Genomic DNA, 26,920 nt, shown 5'->3' with positions numbered 1-26,920 from the left:
AACTTAATGTTACCATTGATGCCCATTGATTTATGTGTTAATGTCTAACATGGTTGGTTCAGATAAACCAAACCGTTTAACCTTACTGAAATATACTTATATGCATAAATGCATTATTCCCTCTTTCGCGTATATCTACTGAGTATATTATCAACCAGAACGTCTATCCTCACTCTACCATATTATTTTGCTCTACTATATTATCTACATCTACTGATTCCGCTCCATTTTCATTAATGTGTTAGCACATTATTCAGCTAAAAGGTAGTGAAATCAAAATAGACACTGCCAACTAATTCTATTTAAACAGCTAATACGAAATTACGAATATAACTCTTTTTTATAAGACTCGCAAAAAATACTCTGCAATATTCTTTAGTCCATAAATATCAACTTTATCCGTTTCCTTTTCATCTAATCAGCTGTATGCCTGTATCTATAAAACATACGAGTAGATATCTTTGTGGTTTGCTAGCTCAACGTTAATGTGTACTTCGTCTTTAAGCATAGCTAAATTCTACGGAGAATATGGAAGTATATTTTTTCAGAGCAAGAGGGCAACAGCTCTAAGAAAACATACTGTATAAAGCAAATACTGCCGCTGGTAAATTCAGAAATTGAAAAACTTCCTAAACTATCAATACTTCTAGAACTACTACCTTTTTTTCCCTCTATATATATGTATGAAGGGTTAGAAAAGAAGCATCTATTGAATAATAAGAATCTAATCATGTCTACACAACAAAGAAATAAATATCATTGTCATCACCTATGTTGTCTTCCTATAAACCTATTCCAAGCACCTTGAATTTACCTGCAATATACTACTTGATTCAGACCTTGTCATCTAACTTCTCATTCACAAGGGGGATCATTTCTGTCCGACTCCGTGGAGTCCTGGGTGTTCTTGGTGTGCCGGGCGGTTGTTGTGAGATCAAGTGCCTCACATAGCCATAGAAAGTACACCCAGCCAGTGTTACAGCACACCCAAGTGCATTCAAACCCGAAATTGGGTTTTTGAATATCAGCCATGAAATGAGAACGGCAACAGCAACCTAAGGAAAACAATACAAGCAAATTAGGTGTTTTTTTTTTTTAATTTTTTTTTAAAAATAGAAATAATCCACATAATCAGAATATTTTGCCAAGATTATTTTGTTGTTTATTTTTTTAATTACATCCTTTGCTAGGTTGTTTTAAACAAACTATAAGCATATTATCAAGTAAAGTTCTATGAAAGATGCATTGTTAATCTAAGGATTGTATTGATACTATTGCTCTGGATATTGTATTGATATACTTAATGTTGCATTTATATTGTAGTGTAAAATGACTTGTATTTTGTGAATGAATAAACTAAAATGATTGATACTTTGGATCGGAGGGAGTTTTAAGTTCTTTGAACTCACAAATAATATAGGGTAGAAAGATTCAACTAAACAAGTTCAGACCATAAGGGATGCCAAAAACAATAACCAGAATCATTTCAGCTCACCTTGAGATTTCCAGCAACGTTGAACGTGACTGCTGTAGTAGAATGAATAACATAAAAGATGGAAAAATTGAGACAGAAAGCCAATACTCCAGAGCCAAAGACGATGCTCATAGAAGAGAAGACTGACGGGTGTGTGTTAAGCCATACAATCACTCCAGGACCTTCAAGTACCAAAGCTGGTAATGCTAAAATAATTGTCGCAAAAGGTGCCATGTAGTAGACGGTATTTATGCTGGAAAAATATCAACACAGAAAAATCAGTTGGAGAGAAGAAATAGATTACTAAAGACCAAAGAGAAGAAGATAAATGAAGGCAAACACAGGCAAGGCAAGGCAAGGTAAAGATTGAAGCAGACTGCTAAACAAGCATATCTGCAATATGCACATAGGTAGACAAGGTTCTGAATATAATCAAAGGCACATATGAAGAAATGATTTTCAGTACACCGCCAGACCCAGAAAACTACGGGTGATGAGGAGGAAAGCAGAAATTGCCCATTCCACTCCCTCCCCGCTTCACCAATCAGAGCTAGGACAAGGCAAGAATGCATGAACAGTAAATGGGTTACTAATCATGAATTCCCAAGGTAGATAAGTGCAATGTTACGGAAGGTCACATTCCTACTAATTAGTCAAGATCCAAATGAAATCAGTACAGTTTCTCGTATCGCTATTCCTTCTACTTATCTCTTACTCTCTTTAAGAATATATCGGAGTATGTAACAGGGGCCTCAATCATTATCAAATGATGGCAGATAACACAGAAAGTTAATCACCACATAAAATTCAGGGATAATCTGTAATTCTCTCAACAATGGAAGAAAAACAGGGAGTGGGATGTGCTTCATATGTATAGTAGGTGTCTGAAGAATGCAGCAAAGCTAGGGCTGAGTTAGCCAACAGACGTTTACAGATCTAATAGAAACTGTCATTCTAAAGTATTACAAGCATGATAAGTAGAGGTTATAGCCTTATAGGTGAACATGTAATGCACATGAACTGATTTTCTTTGATGAATAAAATAACTTGGAAGTATATGAGAAACTCAGAAACAATAACTTTCACACATAACCCCTTTATCCTTTTAATTAACAATACAAAACAAGAAGAACAATAAAGGTCAGCCTATGAGATAGATCAAAATTGGGGCAAAAGGTCTTTATGCAAAATACTTGACACATTGACAGAACAGGAAGAAGAAACAGATAGGGATAAACAAGTACCTATCAAACTTGTAGCCATGCAACAGTGACTCTGCAAGAATAGTTTTGGTTGAGGTCGCCAAGCAACCAAACAAAGCAGCCAAAAATCCAAACATGTTGAAACTAAGTTCTGTCATAGAAGTTAGAAGAATCCCACCAACAATTGGGACCAAAGATGCCCAGATTTTCCACTCAAAGTATTTTCTCCATATGAGCCACTGCAAAATAACTGTTACAATATATGTTTAGACAAAAATTTATTGAAGAAAAGCCATCTCATATCAATGTGGAGACAAATAATCGACAAGTAAATTCTATAACTGACCAGTTGTTGCTGGAGTGAAGGATTTGATAGTTTGCATAAAGGAGACTGGTATATATCGAAGACTCACATTTCCCAAGACTATGTTGACGCAGAAGACAAATGACATGGGAAATATCCTTTTCCAGCGATCTTCAGGGTCAACTGTTATTAAAGGTTTTACCTTCATAATCTTAATCGCCACATAAGCTCCGATGGAAGAGCATATGAAGTGGACACAAGATACTGTAAGAGGAAACTTGAAATCCAGTTTCTGTTTAACCAATACCCGAAAAAGAAAACACGTTAACATTTGCACAAATAACTGATTCGTGAGTAAATTAAGACAACACATAGTTACGCATGCAGTGGCACATTTGACATCAATGGATCTGATCGAAACTGAAGAGAGGAAATTGTTATCTTCTACTTTAGATCAATTCAGACATTCTTCCTAGAACATCACTGAGTTACCAACTACGAGTTTCTCTAGCTGCTCTAAATCCCTGTGTTCATTTCAAAGGCACTTAATTTTAACAATTTAACTACTTTCATCACACCATATAGATATATAGCACATTCAAATGTCAGGTGCAGACACAAACAATACCATCTGACTAAATCAACATACTTAACTTGAAGTTCCACAATAGCAACTTTCTCTAAGAAGCCAATGATACAGTCTTTTACAGGAATACTATGCATCACAAGTCATAACATATCACGAAAAATATATTCACAACAAAATTTAGAAGTCTATGATAATACAATTGGCATTCTAATCACTTCAGAATTCCAACATTATAAAAAAAAATCAATTGTGTAAAAAACTAACACTAAATACGTCGATCCATCTCTTGGGGGATGCCAAATGTGATTAAGCAAGAACTTTTCTTTCCTATTTTTTCCCCTGTTCTAATAAAAAAAATCCAAAAAAAAAAAAAATCACTGACAAACTAGCATAAGCATCAACAGCCGTAACATCAATTTGATCATAACCAAAGATAACCTCACTTAACAAATGTAACATCAAACTAAACTGAAAGCGATTCAAACACATACAAATACTAAAACAAATAGCAACCATATTATTCAAAAATAAATTAGCAATTGGAAGAAATCATTTTTTTTTACATGATATAACAATAGAAAAACGGAAATAAAATACACAAATTATAAACTAAACATTAATAACAACGATCGACACGCAACCTCAAAATACACATTAACGATGGCATCACAAACCAATAATACAGAATCAGAACAAAGGAAACCTTAATATTTACACATTTAAATATAAATATACAGGAAGCAGCTAAGATAACCCATCAAAATTATTCAAATAAGATCACAAGATGAATAATTTATAAACACCCAATTAATAATAATAAAAAGGAAATTATAAAAAAAGACCTGAAAGATCCATTTGTTCATGATAATAACAGTGACATTGAAAGCCCACCATTGAACAATAGCAAGAAGAGATCGGATCACTCCCCAATTACAAAACCCCTCCTCCATTTTTCAAAAATTCTCTCTCCTACTTCTCCACAGATCCAAATAAGAAAAACCCAGATCAAAATTACCCCTTAATAATTAAACAAAAACCCAGAAAAATTAGACAAAAACCCAATTGAAACAGCTAAAGAGTGAAGAGAAAGGAGAGATAAAACCCTAAATTTGTGTCAATTGAAATTGAAATTGAGAAGGGGTTGGAGTGTCATGGAGAGTAAGGGGATTGAAGAGGAGAGAGAGAGAGCATGGAAGGCATTTGGGGTGTTATAGTGACAACTGACAAGAGAAGGTGAAGCTGTTTCTTCTTCAACTATGTGATGTGAGAAATAAGAATTTTATGTGAAAGAGGGATATTTGTGTGATTTATTTTTTTCCCAGACTTTTATTTATTTATTTGATTTACTATTATCATTTGTGAATTGTTGCCTTTTTGAAATATTTCCCTTAAAGATTTTTACTTTAAAATAAAATGGTGTGTAATTTTATTTTATTTTATTTTTTTTGGGGAAAAATGGTGTGTAATTAATATTGTTCTTAGTTTTTGATTAGTTAAAGGACAAATTAATTTAGAAAAGATTAAAAAATCAAATTACTTCAAACATATTTTGATAAATGTTAATAAGAATTAAGTAAGTTTATTTTATGATCGATATAGGTTCTAATAAGGTCTTATATTGCTCATAAAATTTGATTTATTAAAGGACAAATAAATTTAGAAAAAAGTTGACAAATTTAAATTAGTTCAAACAAATTCTAATACGGAGTAAGGGTTAATAAGAATTACAAAATCTGTCAAAAGAAAAATAATAAGAATTACAGAAGTACACATTATGATTACTATTAATTCTATATGTTTAAATGAGTGAAAATTAGAGAAATAGAACACTATATAAATACATTTGTATCGCTTAAAACATTTGTTCACAAATTTCTAAACCAAAAGCAAAATAAAGAAATCATGATCCTAGGTCGTTTATTTAACTTATTGCATTAGTACTGATTTTTTTTTTTAGGCTTTGTAGCTAATTTTGATTTTTTTTTTTCTCCATATAAATTGATTTTTTATTTTTATTATTAAAACGTTGATGGATTAATAATAATGTTAATTTCATATATTGTCAGAGTTTGGTATGGACAAATAGTCATTTAATAAAATTTTAAAATATTTTGCAAGAGAGCAAAAGCAATTGTTTATTACCGTAAAAGAATATTTACTTTGTATTTCTCTTTTCAAAAAGTATTATATACAACACAATATACAAAGTATATAAGTACAAGTAGTATTTAAACTTATGCTTGTACTTAGGTGTATTTTTATTATTTTTTTTATAACAAATATTGATTCATAAATAAAAAGCCATACGACATCTACAAAGAGATTTATATCAAATAAATACATGACAATTGAATCAAATAAAAACATCATTACAGCAAAGCTACGGTCGTTGTTGCAAATCGTGCATTCTTTATACCCTCTTTCACATCGCTGTGATTTACAGCCTTCATCGACGAGGGGGTCTATTGATCTGTTGTAGCCATGAAGAAAATTTTCGCCTGATTCGTCTGGTTGTAATCGAAAGATTAACCTCTTTTTCAATCCCGCACAAATCTTTACCTATGAAACAATTCTGCAGCAATCCATCAACAAAAAAAGCAATTCCTCCCTCAAAAGAGAGGAAAAAAACCTTTTATTTTGAAAGAGAAAAATCCTCAAAGAAGAAAAAAAGCCCTTTGTTTCGAAGGAGAAATGTTCCTCCTAAAAGAGAAAAAATTATTATAAACCTAGAAACAAACAAAAACAAAGAGAAATGATGCACAAAAAACAAAGATTAGGGGCTTTCCAACGATAAAAACTGATAGAAGCCCCTCTAAAATTCAACAATGAAAGCTAGGGTTTGTAGAGAAAGAAGAGGGGAGAGAGGAGAGAGGCTATGTGTTTTTAGGTGTATTTTTCATAATAATTTAAGTTAAATTGGGCTGTTTTTATTTTCATCTTAGGTGTTATTTGGTTGACAAATAAAAACATGAGAAGTTGAAATTCCTAAGAATTGAAATTCTTTAGACTTGTTTGATTGACAAATTCATGAAAGTATAAATTCCCATGAATTTTCATTTCCCACAAAATGAAGGAATTGAATTACCTAAGGGGACCTAGATAAGTGGAACTTCTCATGAGAATTTCTACTTTCCTTGGTTAACCAAATACTTTTTAGAATTTTCTAATAAGTTCTGGAAAATTAAATTTTAAATTTGTAACTTTTACCTAAAACCAAACAAGCCCTTAAAATAAAGCTTTTAACACATGCACCATGCGCATGTCTTCCCCCTCTGCGCCTTAACAACAGATAAATATTTATTAAAGGCACTTCAAAATTATAATTAAAAAAAATTAAAAATTATTAAGGTTAGTAGGGCCCACAGAAAACATAACATTCGAAGGTTGGAAGGTCCAAAGAATGGCAGCCGTTTGTTATAAAGTAGGCTTCTTGTTCCTGTGAATGTGGAGAATTAAATGTATTCTCTATTACGTGGCTGCTAATCCAACGTTTGACAAGTCGAACACCAGTACTTCCTTCGCTTCTTACAAAGTAATTGACACAGTTAAATTTGACACAAATACTACTTTACTTAAAATATTTTTTCTACCCCACATAAAATGTTAAAGTTTAGTTAAATCCGACAATTATATCAAATCAAACCAGATAAACAAAAATAAGATAAACTAAACACACCCTTATTTAATTACGGGGTTATGAAAGGAATACTAAGTATTGTAAGAACTTTGACTGAGTATACCATTACAAGGATTTATAACACGAAGTATTTATTTATTTATTTATTTATTTATTTTGACAGGAACAAGGATTTATATTTAAGAGTGCTTTGGTCAGTGAAATACTGTAATGCTGCAGTTACAATTTCATTTAAAAGCAATATTTTCCCTGAATATTTGGGGATACATTAAAGGCTTAAGGTTTTTTAGTTTGACTACTATGGCAAATTGGCAGTACCATTGGGATATGAATAATTGAATATGCTAGGCAATGTTTATTTTTTGATATTGATATGCTCAGCAAATTAGATACGGAGTAGTCATATAGAATTTCCTCTAGATTATCAAAGGTTTTAATTATTATTTTTTTTCATCATAAACCGTGAATTATCTTATATATAAACAAATCATCCAATCAAGTATAAATGTCATGCTGTTTAATTTACAAATGTATACTGTATAAAATGTTTGTTTCCAGCTGTTGTAATGGCTTATGTGTACAAAAGTGTAAGTTTAATCCTAATTCCACCAAGTATAGAAAGAAGGCTTGTTCATTCGTACATCTAATGTTTTTGCTTTCAATTGTAGCATGTCACTATATTTGAAAATCAATTCTAAGTTTGCGTTGTGCCGTCATATTATAGATTTATTTCAAACTTGGACTTTGATCATTTGTAGGGTGCAAGTGTGCCCAAACCTTAGCAAGAATGGTTGGTACTCGAACATGTAAAATTACATAATTATGGATCAACCATATGAATCAACAAATCGCCCTCATGCATCAAATATGCGAAAATTTTCATCCACTCAATATAATCAATTCAATACAATATGATCACAAAGACCCAATACTTTTTAATGTTCAATCTTAATCCATCTCTTATGGGTAAATTAATCTTGGCCGACATTATTATTTCTTGTATTACATAAAATAAATTGGAAAATAAAGGGAGAGATGTGATAAGGTGATCTATGATATATTTAAATTAGTTGATAAGTTGGTTTTTTTTTTTTTTTTTTTTTTACCATGATGTATAATGAAAATTTCAATAAGGGCAATACATATACAAATGGGATTGGACGAATTTGAACTGATAATATATCATATTCATCCCTTCAATCTTAACGACTAAGCCTAACCTCATCGACCAGATTGATTGTTTGGTATGAGGGCAAATGGCCAATATAGGTCGACCAATTGCTCAATAACCAACATAGGCCAAAATATGAAATGTTTTGGTAAAACTTGAAAGTTAGAACTCCATCTATATGTGGCAAATGAATGCCAATTCAGGCATATACATACATATAAATATACTTTTAATGTAATTCCACTTTTGCTTGATTTGTTGGTCTAATAAGTGATTGACTTTGTCAAACAAGTTTGAATAGACTTAAAATCATAGAGTAAGCTAAGTGATCAACATCTCATTAATTACTCACTTTAATCTTCAAGGATGGATATGTTTAACTTTGTTTGAAATGGAGAATTTGTCTAAACTTGTGTTTGATTAAAAAGGAAAATATCTTTGTTTCAAAAAAAAAAAAAGGAAAATATCTTTTATATATTCCACATTTTGAAAATTAATTGTACTTTTAAAATCAATTAAGTAATCAATAGCGCTTGTCAACCATATGTTGAGTCAAACCAAACTCTTACATAGATTGTCTCTGTTTAACTTGAATCCACTAACTTCAAAATTGAATCATCTCAAGATTAATTAAAATACTGTTTATCAACCACCCTCGTGTTGTAACTCGAGCTATACTCCATAAATGATGTTATAACGAAATAAACTATCATTGTTGCTATTGCAACTCAATTTGTGTTCAAATCAAGCAAGTCGTGTTAATAACTACCTCATCTTATGATTATATGGAAAGTTTAGACCTAGGCTAAAGGATGTATAGGGCAACATTATATAATTTGAGAGGTAACTTCTCCCCTATTTGTTCTGCACTTTTTTCATTAATACTGCAATGTTTGCAACGTTTCACTTTTACAATTTTTTTTTTTTTTTTTTTTTTTTTTTTTTTTTTTTTTTTTTTTGGGTAATTTGCATGTGATTGCAGTCCGTGTATTTCTTATTTATCTTTTACTTTCTTTTCATTGCATAAGCTTCTTAAATTTGCACATTATCTACATTGCATGTTGCAATAACAGTAAAACGAACAAAGTATAAGGAGCCCACGAGCTAAATACTACGTATTACAAATTTTTGAGTTTATGTCCATTTTTTTATTTGAACTTGACTCATTCACAACATGAGACTAAACAAGGCAGGCTATTAACTATCAAATTCAAACTATGCATGAGTGACTCAATTCATGGCCACCATGTCACAAAGTGATTCTCTCTTTACTATTTGGGTTTAATTTAGGGCGAAAATATGGAAATTTAACATTTTATCCCTATTTTATATTGTCAATACAAAAATGGTTATAATATAAATCATTCATCGTTTCATGCAAGGTAAAATCCTACATTTAAGAAATCAACACGGCTAAAATTAGACGAATTTACCATTAAAAGATTAATTAATAAGCCAAAATTTTCTTATAACGAAATTTAAAACTTAGCAAAAACATTAGACTATGTAAAAGGTACTTTTGAGTTTTGACCACATAATTTATGGTGCTAAGTAGCCAAACATCAGAGATGAAATACGGTAAAGTATCATGAATTTCTGTAGCTGCTGCATCAAGTCAGTTACAGACCTCTAATTTCATTTTATAAGCACTATAAATTATTGGTGTTCAAAGGCCTAAAAGTGAATTTGGTCCTCGAAGTTACGAAAGAAACAATTAAAATAATGGTATTTTATAAAGGCAAATTGGTCTTGGCATCACCTATATACTATATATAATACCATATTTAAATAGTAGTTGGAATCAACTTTTACAAATTGCTAAATTATTGTTCATGGTAAATTTTTGTCAATTCTACCCAAGTATAAAACTTGTTTGAATGGTAAGTGAAATCAATGAAAAAGAACACTTCAACCTAAGTATAACCAGATGGTACCTTAAAATGTACGAATCACACTTTGGTTTGGCCTAAATTGTCTACGTGCAAGCTACCTGTTGGCTTTGCCTAGGCTAGATTTTTGTACCACTAATCACGTCATATCATAGTCTATGGCACGAACCATGACCAAACCACGACCATGACACAAGAGTTCAAGTTAACCAAACGTGGCAGCTGGACATGGATGATACATGGAGCTGTGAAGGGTTTAGGCAGCCCTTTAAATTTGGCTGCATGACACACGAACTTGGGCAATCCACTGGCACAAGAGTAAGAGCTGTAGAAGTCTCAAGTAATTTTCAATGATTTCAAAAACTACTAAAATGAGTCTAATAATTATAATTTCACGTTAGAGCTCAATACATATTTTCATAAATTTATGATCAAGAATTATAAAATTCACGTTAGAGCTCAATACATATTTTCAGAAATTTATGATCAATAATGAAAATTTTGACAACTAAACTATACTGCAGCACATGCCAGAACAGAACAGAAGGTAATACTAATATGCCTGATTCTTAATAATAACTAGAAGTATAGAACATTTAGAGTTTCTTGGACCCAAAAATATGGAGCCAGACAAATAACTCAGACTGTTAGCATTGCCAAATTGCCATGTTACAACACTAAAGATATTCACACCCCATGGCAAACCCAAAGATCCTAGATAGAAAAAGATTAACGAAGGACATTTACATTTCTATAACTGGTGGCCTCATACCTCCAGTTCCTTAGACAAGCTTCTTACTGTTTCCCCGTCACCTGAAGGTGTAAGCCGAATTCTCTTTGCCAGTCGCACCTCATCTGAGTCTGAAGCTGAATCTTCAACCATCTCATTAATGCCTGCAGTTTCTCCTTCATCTTCAATATTCTGGAATTCTTGATGAGATGGCTCCGTAGCTTCTTCATGATTCAGCGTTTGTGTTTCTTCCTTAGCCTCTTCATGATTCGGAGTTTGTGTTTCTTCCTTAGCCTCTTCATGATTCAGAGTTTGTGTTTCTTCCTTAGCCTCTTCATGATTCAGAGTTTGTGTTTCTTCCAGATCTTTGTTTAATAATTCCTTTGTCTCTTCTTGATTCGGAATATGTGATTCTTCCATATCACTGTTTGGCAATTCCTTTGCCTCTTCTTGATTAGGAGTATGTAATTCCTCCAGATCATTCTTTGAAGGTTTCTCAGCCTCTACTTGATATACAAGTGAATCCTCCATATCATTGTCCCCATAAATTTTAGCCAACTCCTGAGAATCCTCAGCTGGGGTCTCCATCATATCACTGGAAGCAGAGGCATAGCTTTCTGTCAAACTATCTATATTTTCTTTCAGTTGATCAAAATCTTGATTTTGACCAAGAACGTCTTGGAATTCCTGCTCAGATTCAATGATCATCATATCCTCAGAGTCATCAGAACAATTCGAAGAAGGTGGTGAGTTATCCTCAGGCTCCCCTTGATTTGACAATCTCGAGTTCCATTGAAACCCACTATTAAAATCTGTGGGTGTATAACCAATGTCACAAGCATCAGAAGTCATTTCATTCATTTGCGGAAGTTCAGTTTGGCCCAAAGTGGAGGGGTCAAGATGCTCAACATCTCCTACTTCCTCCTGCAAAAGAGCACACAAAATTAATTCCAGAAAAATCATAATTTAACCCAAGGAGAAAAGCTCTCTAATTCCAAAAGAGGACTATAATGGAACTTGGTGGTATATTGGTACGTAGAGAACTGTATCAATTACATAAAAGACGAGATAGGAAATGAGAAAACAAGTGCAACAAGCTTGGATTACATAGTTAGCCAACTTTATGGTAGGGGGAAAATGACATTGAGGCAAGAAGCCCTCAGTATTGAAATGCCCATATGCTGCTCCTCTCTCTCTGTGAAAACATTTTTTAAACCATGGATGACCTAATTACATGCAACCTACAATGACTCACCTTGATTGTTGGCATTGGACATCCTGGCCGCCCAAATGAAGCTCCTTGATCATAATGACACTGTTCAAAAAGCTCTCTCATACCTATACGGGCTATGCTTGAGACATCACTGCACTCAGGAGTCCTATATAGCGAGGGCATATCCAGTAGACCCATTTCCATCCCCAGAACAGGTTGGGAGTGCAAGGAATTCACAGGTTTCAATGGGCTCCTCTCTGAAATAAACTCTATGCCATTGTCATTATCCTTATTTTCTGGTAATGCTGTGGGTTGTGACCCTTGGGAGTCATGATTACAAGTTGTAGCATTGTCCAATGGCCGAACTTCAAGGAATTCATGGATCAATTTCTGGATACGAACACGCTTAAGAGAAGCTTCAGCAGGCATAAACCAATCCGGCTTAAGCTGCAAAGTTTAAGCATGCTATCCATCAAAATTCAAATATGCAAAAATAAACATCCTACCTGTTTATCTATGAGGCTGCATTATAAAAGCTAGCCAATGCAGCAACTATACCCTATACGAGATCTTATTTGTCTACTGCTTTGAGTTCAATGCAATATTATAATCTTCCTCCGTTGTTTGTTAATCACAACTTGGAGATTTCACACTATTACACACTCCTTTGTCCGTCTTTAGTGATTTATAAATAGGAAAACAGTCATATGGGATCTTGACCATCTTGTTAGATTCGTCTCGATATATACTTTCAAAATATTAATTTTTATTTTTATTTTTACAAAAATATAATTAAACATATTACTGATATAAAATGTGCATGAGCAAGCATGACAACTCAAAACGTTGAGATTAAAAAAGATTGGAGGAAGTATAATTTTTTAAAATGAAATATGTACTAGTTCAATTGGAATAACAATGCAACACATATTTTTAATTCATGCCCATAAGGTCCCTCAAAAAAAAAAAAAAAAAACATGTCCATAAGGCATAAGCCCGTAGAGTCAAGAGAGAGCAAGTCACAAGATTCTTAGCTACAATTGTTTACAAGAAACAAGTGCTATGCCACTGATTCTATTTTCAATGAGAAACTGGACACTACGAATACTTGTAAGTGAGGAGTACTGGAGTACTAGCACAGCAATTAGCAGATATCAATACATTCCATCACAAGAGAAGCCATATGATAGCAAACACAAACTATACTATCAAATACCTGCATCTACTGAATCTGAATACAAATTACAATATGGAAGGAAAGATCTGTAGAAACAGAGTACTCACAAAATTCTCATACTTATTGATCTGGAAAGGACTGAAATTATGAGGTGCTTCAGCTATAAAGAGTTCTGCATAATGAAGCAGGAAAAGGCCGCAATCAGAACAGTTTTCTTGCTGTGGAAGCTGCCATGGAAAGGAAAAAGTCAGGCTTCATTTAATGTAAATAATAGATTTCCTTTGTTTCCTACAAGAAAACTTATTGAGGAAGAGGAAATGGCAGTTGAAGGGAGGAGAGAAGTAGGGAGGAAAATAAGGCGTCCTTCCCTTCCCTTCCTTTCATAAGGAATATGTTTTCCACTCTCAGGAAAATTATTTTCCACCCTTTACAAACTAAGCAGCAGGAAATGAAAAATTCATTTTCCTGGATAATGTTATCCATCAAAAAGACGGAGACTCAAGGCGAGAATGAACAGTTCATACATTCCCTCCATAAGAAAAGAGTGGGTAAAAGGTAAATTTAATAATAATTTTTTCAAAGCTGGATATCAACTTGTATAATATCGATAACGGTATGAAAGAGGAATAAATTATACAAAAAATTACTGCAATCCTTCAATTCAAAACCAATAAGCTTAAAGCATTTCATATATTCTTACATGATGCACCTAAACAATAAAGATAATAAATCACCATTCACCAACCCTCTACAATAAAATATATCTGTTGTATCATGCTATATCTGTTGCCTCATGATAAAGGATATCATGTTGCAACATACAGCTCTGATATCATCCATTAACAATCAAGATAAAGGATATCATGTTGCAACATACAGCTCTGAAATCCATGCTACCCATGGATGTCAAAAGGTGAAGTATGAAACCCATGCTACTGAAATCGATCATCCCACAATTAACTGCCAGTGCCAACCATAAACTATATATAAGCAGCCTATACCTATATAAATGAAATTGTATGCCCACTAAAACTATGATTGACGTCCAGTTTTGTTGCCTGAGCCTATTAAGGCACCATGATAGATCTTACATGACATAATCTAACCTAACTTGGTCAATAGTTTCAATATTAATAGAGAATTCAAGCAAATAGTACAGCATAAACAACAAACTATATAGTAACTGGATATCCAGCCTAAAAAATTACAAGAACTAGTATCTAGTCAGTATACATAAGAAATATACCTCAAGTGAAAGAAATCGAAGATTTAAAAATTTCGAAACTATATCTTCAGAAGTCTCTTTTTGCTTCTCTTTCCACTCTTCTGAGAGGTAGCTGCCATTTCAACAAAAATAAAGTTTGAAACCCAATTAAATTATAAAAGAAAAATAAAAAATATTCAATAGCAACCATAATGATACACCAAAGCAGCTAACAAGCTCTTCCCACCAAGCCACAGGTTCTATGAAACATACTTTCACCACTTTGCCAAAATAGCACAACAGGCACCAACATAGTGGGAAGGGAGCAAGGCAAGGATAAAAAATTCAAGTACACAGGAGCACACAACTTTCAGCACTACAGTGGGCAGAGAGCAGATCACTATAGTAAGCCCTGCCTGAAGGACCATCAGTGTACTGTTTCAAAGAAAATATGTTGATGATCCTAATAGAAGGAACATACCTTTGAATGAGATCCTTTAACCCTGCATGACTTCCTCTGATAGAGTCCATATGCAATATACACGGAACCTTCACAGATTCATCAACATTCTCATCTGAAATCAAAGGACCATAAGGTATCAATGTCAGTTTTAGTTTTAAGCACTAAGATATAAAAAAGCATAAGTTACAGCTTTTATGATATATTTAAAAATAGTCCCACTTAAAATACTCATGTAAAAACTGAAGTCTGACAGCTACAAAAAAACTCTTTATTATTATTTATTTCTCTTGAGAATGAAATACCATAAAAAGTGCACCTACCATTGAAGTTAGCAACTTCACCAGGATGGCATACAACAATCAAACTCCAGTGAAGACTGATGTTGCAAGCAAACAGAAAAGTAAGTGTCCACACAAATCACGTAACCATAATTCCATAAATGAACTTAAAACATACAAAGCTGATTTCTTACTTATAATTAACCGGAATAAATATGTAATCCTTCTCAAATATGTTCACTTTCCTTGTCCATTTCCGAACGCGTTGATAACCAGCCTTGCCATCAAAAACACCTGATGGGTTTTTGTCTGGATCAGCCAGCTTGCGGAAAAAGAAGCAATTAAAAAAGTGAAATCTGCCTCTTTCTGTGGAAGGAATTTCATTCTCTAAATACCTGTTCAAGGGCAAAAAATTGTGAGCAGATATACAAAACGAAAGAAAACCTAATAATCCTTAAATGAAGAGTCTGAGATTACATCAGATGATCAATAACTAGATATGCCTGCTACAAGAGCTACCATTATGCATCATACTTTAGCAAACAGATATAAAAAATTGGCAAAAAAAACACCATTTATTCTAAAGGCTATATTTTTAAACATTTCGATTAATTCAATTTATACAACAGTTTAGGTGAAGAAATTTCTTTTCTGTTTTTTCTCTGTTTTAAAATTATAGGTAAAGAAAAAAAATTAAGCATATGAAAGTAGCTTTAAACAAACCATCTCCATAGCTCTTGTCTCTCCACAGCAAGCAAGCAAAAAGCCGACGAGAGCAACTTGAAATCCTTAAAGAGGCAGACAACTATGCTACATATGTAATCCATAATATGACCATCTTTTATATTAATATTTTCTTTTTGAAAAAAAAAATACAGGTAAATCTTGACAGTTATATTTTATACAAGTAACATAAAAAGTCAGATAGTCATTATCAAACACTTTTGAATATCATATTATTTCAAAGTTGTTAAGATTGGATATGAATATAATAATGCAAATTTCAGAAACTCAATCCATTATCAGCCATAACAAGACACATAAAATTTCCAAAACTTACAACTACCGCCTAAAAGCCGAGATAAGAAACAATTATCCTAAAAAAAAAATTACTAGTAAATCCTTAAATAGTGACAACTCAAAGAAATAAGCGAACCTATTCAAAGAAAGGATGCAAATAAATCACCCCTAAGTAAGTGATCAATTCCCATAACCGACATAATCTGGGAAAAAAAAAAAAAGATACACCACCCTTCAGTTCTTAAAGGCAGTCTCACATCCAATTAAGCATCAAAGGATCTTTAGTTTACACTAACCTTATTTAGAGTTTTAGACCATAATAGAACAAATCAAATTACTTGTTACATGTATTAATATAATACACCCTGCCTTGGCCATATCTTCTTTTAGGCCATTGTATGATGATGGTATTTTGAATATGTCAACAAGCACTAATTAGGTATATTTTCTCTATAATGGAACTTCAATTCAGGTTCAAGGCCTTCAAGATAAATTAAATCCATTCAATTAAAAAGGTACTACTACGTGATGAAAATTTCGTTGAAGGGGATTTCAAAGCTCAATAAAATTCCATCTCATTCTTCTATGAAAATAACAAACAAGGAAGAATTTATCCTCACGCAAAGCATCTTAATACAAAGGGGAGTTCTTCCTTTATGGGGGTTATTGTCAATGGGTAGTTGGGATGAGACTCATGGGAGGGGTGTCGATGGTTTGTTTAGCATTATAAGGAAAAGCAAGTATCTCTTTTACAAAAATGAGTCCAATTAATAAGTCTAGTGTTGAAATATGAATAATTAATGAGTAATTGGATAGTTAATAGAGAAGGGTGGCATTGAGTATACATTTATGGGCTAAGAGGTGGTTTGTAATTTTTAGTTAGGAGTAGTTATGAGTATAGAGCACTTAAGAGTGTTTTTGATCTAAAATCCTAAAAGCAAAATCAAATTGATCTTATAAAGTTTAGAAGAAATTAGAGGTACAATTACCAACTCAAATATTTCAACAAAAAAGCCTTAGTCCAAAAATGATTTAGGGTCGACTAACATGAATTGTCATAAGGAACTATCAGACAAAGAAAAAAGGGCATAACAAGATAACCAGTTGCAGTAGTTTGATAAAAAACAAAAAAAAAGGTAAGTAAAGTGAGAAAAAGACAGATCATCCAAGTAAAATTTAAGAGAGATTTAAAAGAGTATCAAGAATAAAACTTTAAGAAAGACTTGAAGGGAGTGAAGAATTTAGAGGTACAGTCACCAACTCTAACCTTAAAAAATAAATTATACAACACAATATCCATGAAGCATACTTACTTAATATAGAAATCAATTATTGTATCATTAAGGAAAGTATCAGGCTCCAATAAATCCACATCCCTTTTACTGATTACAACCGCATCTACAGCACCTTTGGGGTAGACAACCTCTTCAAAAGGCTCCTCGAAACTGTAATAAATTTATAAACATGGATAAAAATTAATTTTATCATGTGCCTCGGAAAAAAGGACAGATAATCTATATCAAGCCTTTTCAACAATTTCACTTACTTGGGAAGGTACGAATCAGAAGACTCACAATTCTCTAAAGGATTTGTACCTCCTTCGCAAATTTTGCCACTATATACAAAACCATTTAAACATCAAAGGACATAGATAACAGAGCAAAAAGCTGCCAATAGCATCAGCAAAGATATAAAGATCATAATCGCATAGCATAATTCAAAACACTAACTTGTACTACGCAATAATTAGACCGGCATACTCCCTCTTTTACTTCCCATTTATTGTAGACTCTTGTTCCTAGGAGAGATGAGTGGGTTTAAGAAAAAGGTGGACAAAGTAAGAAAGATAAAGTAAAAAAGGTGGGTAGCTCATAGGTGTTCAAGGAAAAAGGTGAATAAAGTGGGTGGGTGAAAGGGTGTAAATATTGTGAAGGGGGCTATGATAGCAATATGAGTTTTCCACATATAGATTAATGCAGAAGCAGGTACATCAAAAATAAATTTTTTTTTTTAAAAAAAAAAAAGTATGAGTACCAAGGACCAAAATCCATGACCAGTGTAAGCCAATATTACTTTCACAGCCTCGAGATGTCCAGTATTAAAATGATTCAAATTAAAACAGATACCAGACAATGCAAACAAAACTTTACCCCTATATCTCCTGTTACATCATTGCAGTCAACCTACTTAAAAAGCTAGTTAGAATGGTATCTGTTCACCCCATCCAGCTAAAACTGGGCCAAACAAACAGCCAACAGAGGTTAGCACAAATGAGCAGACTGTTTTAAGAAACCTAATCAAAATGGTATCTCAATGTATGTGAATAAAAGAAAGAAATAACAGAGTGCCATGGAGTCTTCTACCTTCACCTATCCAAAGATTCTATCCAACCCTTCTAAAGCAATAAGACAACATATAAATTTACTACAGTCAGATAGTTCCCACGAATCAAATCAGATACTCACTTCAGCGCAAGATTCCAGAGAGCCTGGTACCTAGTATCAAGTGTCATGATCCACTCTTGTCTCTGGAGCCATTCAGGATCATGAACCAAGAATTCCAATACTTCAATGCCTGCACATCGTACAAGAGTATTGGTAAGCAATCACTTGCAAGGTCTAAAGACACCCCAAACTCTCAATCTTATCAATGCTTCTAAAGATTTTAAAACAAAGTGGTTGCAGATACCTATAACAAAGTACTGGTCAATTACCTAAGAGCTGAAATTAAGAAGTACAGCTACAAAACATAAGTTTCACATATATCCTGGATAAAAATTTTCCTTCTCTTCCAAAATATTCTAATTGGTTAATGTAGACTCCTATTCCTATAAAGTTTGAAAAAGGTGAGTAAAAGCTGGATAAAGTAACAGAGAGTGAGGGGAAAGGTGCCAATATCGTGGGGTCGTGGAAAAGGATGGTAATATGTAGTAAGGGCAATTCAATCCGAGTTCGATTCGAATCCAACCAATCCGAAGAAAAAAGTCCGATCCGAATCCGTTTAAAAATAGTCCGAATCCAAATCGTATATGAGGCGGATCGGACTTGGATCCTACACAAAGTCTGACCGAGTCCGAGCATGAGATATGCTTTATAACTTAGGACAATTGCTTGCTTTTTTGTAGCAAATTTTTGTTATGTAACTTAATTCATAATTTAAATATGTTATGTTTAGACTTTATTCCCTAAATTTTTTCTAATTTTTTACACAACAATATTATATAAGAAATAAAGTTTGTTAGGGAAAATACTACTCCCTCCGTTTCATAATTAGAAGCCTATTTCTCTTTATTATGTGAGTAATAAATGTTAGAAATAGGCTTCTAATTATGAAACAGAGGGAGTAGCAATTATAGGTACATCATACATAAAAAATAAAAAATAAAAAAATGTATTCGGATCATTTGAAAGTCCGAATAAAAGGATTGGATTCGGATCCTAAAATATACAAATCGGATCGGACTCAGACTCAAATTTTTTCGTATCCGAGTCCAAGGTCCGTTTACTAAACAGATCGAATTCAGATTTAGCCGCATCCAACCCTAATCCAATCCGTTGCCATTCCTAGTAATATGGGGTTGAGTAGGATATTATGAAACATCCAAAACAAAAGTGAGTTAAACATTGGGGAACAAAATGAGTAAATAATAAACCATCTCACATCTTAAAGAGATTGGCCGTGTTATATTCACCCTGAAAATGAGTTTCAATTCAACTTTGTTCACAAAAAAATAATAATATGGTTCATACAAAAATGTTAACTTTAGAAAACCTAAAATTTAACATTCCAAGCACAATGCCAGTTTTTTTTTTTTTTTTTGTCGGGGGGGTGGGGGGGGGTGTTCTACAAAAAATCCATTCTATTTCCCCAAACCTAGCATAATATTACCCTGATGTTTCTTTATCAGACACCCCAACCCTACTTAGGAAATTGAATTCCCTTGTTTGATAAAGCAACAAAAGATACAAGAACAACAACACAATTATGTAAAAGCAAATCTTATCAAACAGAAAAGTCAAAGCAAAAGATAAGTTTTCCTCAAAAAAAAAAAAAAAAAAAAAAAAAAAAAAAAAAAAAAAAACAAAAGATAAATTAAACAGCAATCAAGCAAAGCATCATCCTCAAGGCCATCACTCCTTTCCCAACACCAATTCACTAACCATCATAATAATCATTGAACTACCCCAATCATAATATCTGTTTTTGGGATCACTCAGCACAATTCAACAGCCATAGGTGGCAGTGGCACTTCGAGATTTGGGCAACGCTGACAGTACTGATCCTCAAGCCAGAGGCAGTAGATCAGGCCTAAAATCAACCATAAAAAGGTAGTTCTACCAAAACAACCATCCTCAACCACCATAATAACCACAAAGAAAGTAACAAATTGAGCATCTCCAGCTTCTACAATGAGATGCTAGAAGCACTGCTTTGGTGGTAAGAAGCAAATTTGATACTGACTTCAACAGTTCAACCCCAAAAATTTTAGAAATAACTGGAGTTCAAAATCAACCATAAGTTGGTTTGATTAATCAAGCCCCTGTTACCAAATAGGGGCATCGTGGCAGAGAGTGCCTATGACCACGATGAAGACAGAATGGCGATGAATAATAATTGTTGATCATCACTATGAGAGGTGAAGTAGGGATAGGTAACATTTGGCAATAATAAGGCCATAAGGGTTATAACCAAAAGACATGTCATCAAACAGCCTTTAAAATTCAAAACAAACCTGTCATGCCATGTGCATTTTCTGCTTCCACTGCATCCCTTGTGAAAAGGTAGACTTTTACTTTAGCAGTACAAGCCTGAAATAAATTACCATACATATGAGCTGCATGACAATCGCATGACAGGCAAATGTTAACAATAAATTCATAATAGAAAAGACAAAAGAGATAATTGACATACAACGTTACTCCACTGAGACTCAATTTTTAAAATCTCATCCAATCTCCATTCGGACCTAGATGCCTCAGATTCCTCTTCTAAGGTTGACATCTCAATTTTGAGGGAGGTTTTGGAAAACAATATACGGCAGCCAGGAAAATATTTATCACCGTAGGAGACATAATCGGTATAAACAGCTCCCATATCCATATCCATATCCATATCCATATCCCCCTGATATACATACACATTATTGTCAGCAAAAACATTGTGTAGCAGACACTTTCTTCTCGATAACACCACTAATAATAAGTCAAATACACAAATAAATTTAAAGAAGGCTTATGTCCACAAGAACACGCCTGAAAAAAATTATAAAAAAAAATAGTACAGTAATTACCATATACCAACCACTAACTAATTGATCCTCAGCTCGTCCATCTATTGCAAAAAAAAAAAAAAGAGAAGAGTAATGAGTTTTATTTGATAAGTCCAGCTTTGCCAGCAATACTTCCATCGAAGTTGGGAGAGAGGAGGGAAGCCAAAAACACACACACACACAGAAAAAAAAAAAAAGTATACCATAATCCTCTTCCTGCTCATAACCAGAAGTGGAAAGAGAGCTCTCTTGAATACTATCACAAGTTTCTGATGCCTCAGCATCAGCTGAACCGTTCTGCAAAATTCCCATGCAAAGTGAAATTGTGCTCAAACCAAAAACAATAAATTAAAAAAATGATACAAGAAAAACAACAGCATACACTGCATGGTGAATCTGGGATGGAATCACTGATATGACCATTTCCAGATGGAAGTCCGGCAGGACAGGAGATTCTTATCTCCATGTCCAAAGACGAAAATTCGGGTTTTACACTATCTCCAGTAAAATGACAGTGCTTTTGCAAGATTCTGTCTGATAAAGCACCAAAAACCTCAGCTTTTGGAGAAGCAGCTTTATCCAATTCACTTTCAGGGTGACCAGAAACATCATTGACAAGACCACGATCATCGTCATCAATTGCAACAACATGAATTTGTTTCACATTACGAATTTCTTTCACGCTGCGAATTTCTTTCATCTGAGCAATGGACCCAGAAGAAGCTAATGACAAAAAAGGCAGTCAAATTCATCAATTATCTTACTGAATACAGGCTTGAACATTTACAACAAAATTTAGCAAGTCCACTTGCAAAAACATGATGAGAAAGGGCATCAAAATGCAACATAAGCATATGAGATTTTGTGAATGGAGATTGAACACAAACTCGAAGTAAAAAAAAAAAAAAAAAAAAAAAAAAAAAAAAAAAAAAAAAAAAAAACTGAGTCAAGAAAATACTAAAGCTGATGCCATAAGCCTTTGTTCAACAAGGTCCAACTTATCTTAACATAATTTTTTTCAATTAACTCCTGGCAGGCAGCAAAATCACACTGTCACAAATCACAATGATACACTTCACTCTGATTAAGTTTAAACAGGCAAAGAAGAATGGATGTTGTTGGGACATGAGGTATCTTGTATTTGTGCTAAACTGCTAACGAAACCCAGAAACAGCGCAGCTTTCTTGCTTCCAAAAAAACGAGGGTTTTGTGCTACATAGTAAACATGTACAACAACAACAACAACAACAAAGCCTGGTCCAAAAATGATTTGAGGTTGGCTAACATGAATCATGAAGCGGAAGTGTACGCAAAAAGTGAAACAATAAAGGTAAACAAAGAAAAGTAATTAGATGAAAGTGGCAGAAAACGAGAGAAACATATTGAGCAAGATAACAAAGGAGGTTAAAGTGGGAACCCAAAAATGAGGACATACAAAAATAATTTGAGGAAGCCTTAAAAAATAGGGCAAAGAGAAGATAAAGAGAAAAAACATGTGACAAAAATCATAGCATAGGTTTGAGAAAACCTTAAGAATTTGCAAACACAATGAGTTAAAGTTAAAGATAAAAGAGTATATATAGAGAGAGTTATATAGTGTCCGCTAAGCAGATTTTTTTCCCTCCAAAGCCATATTTTCCTAATTCCCTCATAGACTCAAAAATCCCAATCACCCTCTTCCAAGTTTTCTTAGGTCGACCCCTAGCCCTTTCCAATCCCATCACTTTATCAGTTTTCAAGCCTCCTAACGGGTGCATAACAAAATCTCCATGTTACATGACCATACCACCTTAGGCTATTCTCCCTCATCTTGTTTTCAGTATACGTAACCCCCCAAATTCTTCATAACCACACATCCAACGCAGCTTACGCAACCCCGTCACATTCATCTTATACCCATGACAATACTTCGCTACCCAATTCATACTTCAAAGGTTTCCCTTCAATTTAATTCAGCCTTGTAGCCCTCTTCTTATTTAGCTATCCTGCTTTGTATCTATATGTCATATCTCCATCCAACTCCTCATGCCTTACAACTTCTAACTCCGCTAAGCTTACACACCAAATATTCCTTCTGATTTGTGCTCCATCCAAATCCTCAAGATTCTCAATTTTTTTTTTCCTCTCTATCCACTATCAGATTATTCATTTTCACATTTAAGAAATAACCTTAGTAATTGTGCCAAAACCAACTCTGAAATATAGTAAGCGACAGAGGGAGTTTCATTTTTAAAAAAATTCTAATAACAAATTGAATGACAATAATAATTATAAAACAGATATACTAATAAGGAGGTTAAAGCAAAGAAATAAAATACGGCTAAAAATAAATTCACAAATGAACACAGTCAGGGAGCCCTCCTCACAAATCTTGAAGTGGCAAAGCTTCTTATTACAGTCGTATGCCTTGATGAGATTTAGATGGTTAGAAGTCCTAATGGTTACCTATTTTTCTTCTCCAATTCCTCAATTGTCCTCCTAATCTTTATCAAGATGCCTCCTTTTAATGTAAACAACACATCTAAACCCCTCACTTTTTGTGCCTCAAATTCTATAGGGGTTAATACCCACTTTTCTTTCAATTACTACTCTTTGTAATATGCTTCATTATATTTGGCACCATCAAACATATCTTGCTTGGAGAAAACCCTAAACCACAAAGCAGAGTAGCCCTAAAAGTCCACACTTATGTTGTTAAACTTGATCTGCAATGGAATCTACTTGTCACATAAACACAAGACATTCCTTGATAACTATCAGTCCATCACCCAGAATGCATCAGTAACCTCCTCATTTACATCATCATTAACCTTGAAAATAACCTACATTACCCAACTTGTAAACAATCCTGATCCCGACATTGTAAGAAATCCTACCACAACTGCAAGCCTACAAAGCATCTCCACAAGGACCACAAAACTCTTCTCCCAGAAGAAAGGCATTAAAACCAAGGGGCTTTATACTTTATAGTGAAAATAAGGGCTATCAAGCCAATCACCCTTCCACATATTCTCCCCATTGCACCTACAACGCCATCTACATTCAATAAAAAAACAATTTTTTTTCGTTTTCCTTCCTCTCACCGACCCAAACAAAAGCATGTTGCATCGCAATTGTGTGCTCGAACCCGACATGGATACTGAAAGTATGAACAAATACAATTTTGGGAGGACCATGTCTGCCCAAGTTAATTTTGGAGCAAAAACTCACTCACATCTCCAGACTAGAACAGTCATACCTCGCATCCAAATTCTTTTGGAGCGTTTTCAATACCGAGCCCCACAAACCACCCAATCAAAACAAGCTATACTTAACCTTATTGATGAAATTATGGGAAAGCAATAGCTACACTACCTAAAACCTCGGATTCGAATCCCGTCTACATTACTCCCACACATAGAAACCTCAACACCAAAAACAAATCAAATGCCAATAACTACAGCTTAATCCTCCAACCAAACAACAAGCTTGCAAGCAATTGAACAAAATTAAACATCCAAAAACTCATACCAGCTTAAAATTAACATAAATTAAGACTAAACAAATCAAAAAGGAAAGATTACGAACTGAAGTAGAAAGAAAAAGTGATGAAAATTACCGTGTTGAAGGAACTGATACTTAGTCATCGCATTATCATCAGCATCGAATTTAGGGTTTGAGAATTTCGACCGAAGATTAAAAGTTTCGGGCAATTCGTCTTCTTCCTTGAAATCATAGATGCTCAAATCTCTTTCCTTCATATTTAAGCATAGAAATTGCAGGATTCAGGAACCCTAATTGACGAAGAAGTAGAGAGGTTTAGCGAGGAGAGAGAAGAAGGAGTTGACTATGGTTGTCTGGATTTGCGAAAAGACGATCATTTGCACGAAACGTTTCGTTTGGGTATTTATAGGTGGAGTGAAGTGAGAATATTGCAAAATTAATTAAAATTAATTAAGTGTTAAATTCTATCTCACCAATCCTTCTATAAAAGCATTAATTTGCCGAATTGGTTTACGGAGTACGAGTAGCTTAAAGTGTTATGGAGTACTCCCTCCATTTAATTTTTAAACACCATCATCCCCAACACTAGGCGTGATTGGCAAAATATAGTTGTTTTTTTTTTACAGGAAATAGGATTTCATTGACAAAATATAGCCAAACGGCACTTTACAATGTAAATACTTCTTAAGAAATCTAAACTTCCAACACAAAAATATATCACCATAAAACAAAATACATTGTAGATTCGATCAACAATAGCCTTCATAAAAAACTTCTTCCGAAGCAATACAATTTGTGAGTTAGCACTAATTCGGCTTAAGATCCACTAATGCATAGTCGTATGGATGAAAATACATATGTCGTATGCATAGTCGTATGAATATGAAAATATAGTTATGGATATAGCGGTTAAGATGTTAAATATCAACAAATTGAATATACTTTTGGATGTAGCGGTTAAGATGTTAACTATCAACAAACTGTTAGTTATGAACCTGTAAAATAGATATTTAAAGAATAAATTTCCAATGAAGTAGATGTTACGTATAAAAGTAGTTGTCAACAATTGCTTTTAAGTTTCAACGGCTAATAATTTTTAGCTTTTAATAAAGGTTACTTCTACCACTACCATACCAAATGCTCAAATTATTTATTGATTCAAACCAATCTGAAGCTAGTGCCGACCAAGCCCTTTAAATTGTGTGTAGTTTTGAAAATGTATATGTACTCCCTCATTTGACGGATTCTTGGATTTGGAAAAAATCCTTCATATTTGTCCTCTCCAAATTAGAGTTCTTCGTTGGAAGGTTGATAATGGCTATTTTATCCTCTTTTGAGTTGATATTTGGTGTACTGGTACCAATCTTATTGTTGTATTAAATTTTATTTGGATCCCGTATATTGATATTGCTATGGATATATTTATTTGAGATGATAATTCTAGAGATGTTCCTCTTCTTCATTATGTCCTTCTCCGTGATTTAGTTCAAACAATCGAGGGATCCCTCTTCCTTCTTCCCCTATTCCTGATGAAACTTGTTTGGGTCTCTCTAAACATGGTCATTTTTCTATTAAATCTATTACATTATGGTTGACTCACAATCTCACTACTTCCCCTAAATGAGAGTTTCACTGGTTATGGAATTTGGATATCCCACCTAAGATTAAGATTTTTTTTTATGGCAACTCTTCCGTAACAACATTCCTACTAGACACACTCTCCAGAAATATTGAAATTCCTTCCTTTTGTACTTTTTGTAATGCTCGCCCCGAGTCTCAACAACAACTATTCCTTCATTGTCCTTTTGCTTTTGCGC

General features: G+C 33.6%; 2 protein-coding genes across 3 annotated transcripts; both read right to left on the bottom strand.

Moving 5' to 3' along the window:
• Positions 1 to 539: 539 nt before the first annotated feature.
• Positions 540 to 4,891, bottom strand: LOC110709752 (UDP-galactose transporter 1-like). The gene is made up of 5 exons (XM_021887983.1): positions 4,412 to 4,891; positions 3,023 to 3,272; positions 2,719 to 2,926; positions 1,496 to 1,727; positions 540 to 1,055 (listed from the first exon to the last, which is right to left on the bottom strand). Exons 1-5 carry the CDS (start codon positions 4,517 to 4,519, stop codon positions 834 to 836), a joined length of 1,020 nt encoding a protein of 339 aa, XP_021743675.1. The 5' UTR covers positions 4,520 to 4,891; the 3' UTR covers positions 540 to 833.
• Positions 4,892 to 10,794: 5,903 nt separating this feature from the next.
• Positions 10,795 to 25,500, bottom strand: LOC110709751 (probable ubiquitin-like-specific protease 2B). Of its 2 annotated transcripts, XM_021887982.1 has the most exons (17): positions 25,219 to 25,360; positions 22,003 to 22,343; positions 21,824 to 21,917; positions 21,642 to 21,682; positions 21,263 to 21,475; positions 21,084 to 21,159; positions 18,817 to 18,925; positions 17,898 to 17,966; positions 17,665 to 17,796; positions 15,526 to 15,726; positions 15,374 to 15,429; positions 15,072 to 15,165; positions 14,633 to 14,723; positions 13,494 to 13,613; positions 12,252 to 12,656; positions 11,357 to 11,920; positions 10,795 to 11,320 (listed from the first exon to the last, which is right to left on the bottom strand). In XM_021887982.1, exons 1-17 carry the CDS (start codon positions 25,358 to 25,360, stop codon positions 11,033 to 11,035), a joined length of 3,036 nt encoding a protein of 1,011 aa, XP_021743674.1. In that variant the 3' UTR covers positions 10,795 to 11,032. The 2 variants fall into 2 exon arrangements, with proteins under 2 accessions (XP_021743674.1, XP_021743673.1); XM_021887981.1 differs by having other exon boundaries at positions 10,795 to 11,920; positions 25,219 to 25,500.
• Between the last annotated feature and the right edge of the window lie 1,420 nt (positions 25,501 to 26,920).

Source organism: Chenopodium quinoa, unplaced genomic scaffold (assembly GCF_001683475.1).
Source record: "Chenopodium quinoa cultivar QQ74 unplaced genomic scaffold, ASM168347v1, whole genome shotgun sequence".
Classification (NCBI taxonomy): domain Eukaryota; kingdom Viridiplantae; phylum Streptophyta; class Magnoliopsida; order Caryophyllales; family Amaranthaceae; genus Chenopodium; species Chenopodium quinoa.
The sequence above is the reverse complement of the archived record's forward strand: the minus strand, read 5'-3'. Positions and strand labels throughout refer to the sequence as shown.

Bases quoted from the DNA above. Each gene is read 5' to 3' on its own strand.
- LOC110709752 (XM_021887983.1), bottom strand. From the start codon at position 4,519: ATGGAGGAGGGGTTTTGTAATTGGGGAGTGATCCGATCTCTTCTTGCT. The intron at 2,927-3,022 runs GTCAGTTATAGA...ATATTGTAACAG, and splicing joins CTTCACTCCAGCAACAACTG to TTATTTTGCAGTGGCTCATA. The intron at 1,056-1,495 runs GTGAGCTGAAAT...TGTTTTCCTTAG, and splicing joins ACGTTGCTGGAAATCTCAAG to GTTGCTGTTGCCGTTCTCAT.
- LOC110709751 (XM_021887981.1), bottom strand. From the start codon at position 25,360: ATGAAGGAAAGAGATTTGAGCATCTATGATTTCAAGGAAGAAGACGAA. The intron at 22,344-25,218 runs GTAATTTTCATC...TTTTGTCATTAG, and splicing joins GTATCAGTTCCTTCAACACG to CTTCTTCTGGGTCCATTGCT. The intron at 21,160-21,262 runs GTATGTCAATTA...AATTTATTTCAG, and splicing joins AGTCTCAGTGGAGTAACGTT to GCTTGTACTGCTAAAGTAAA.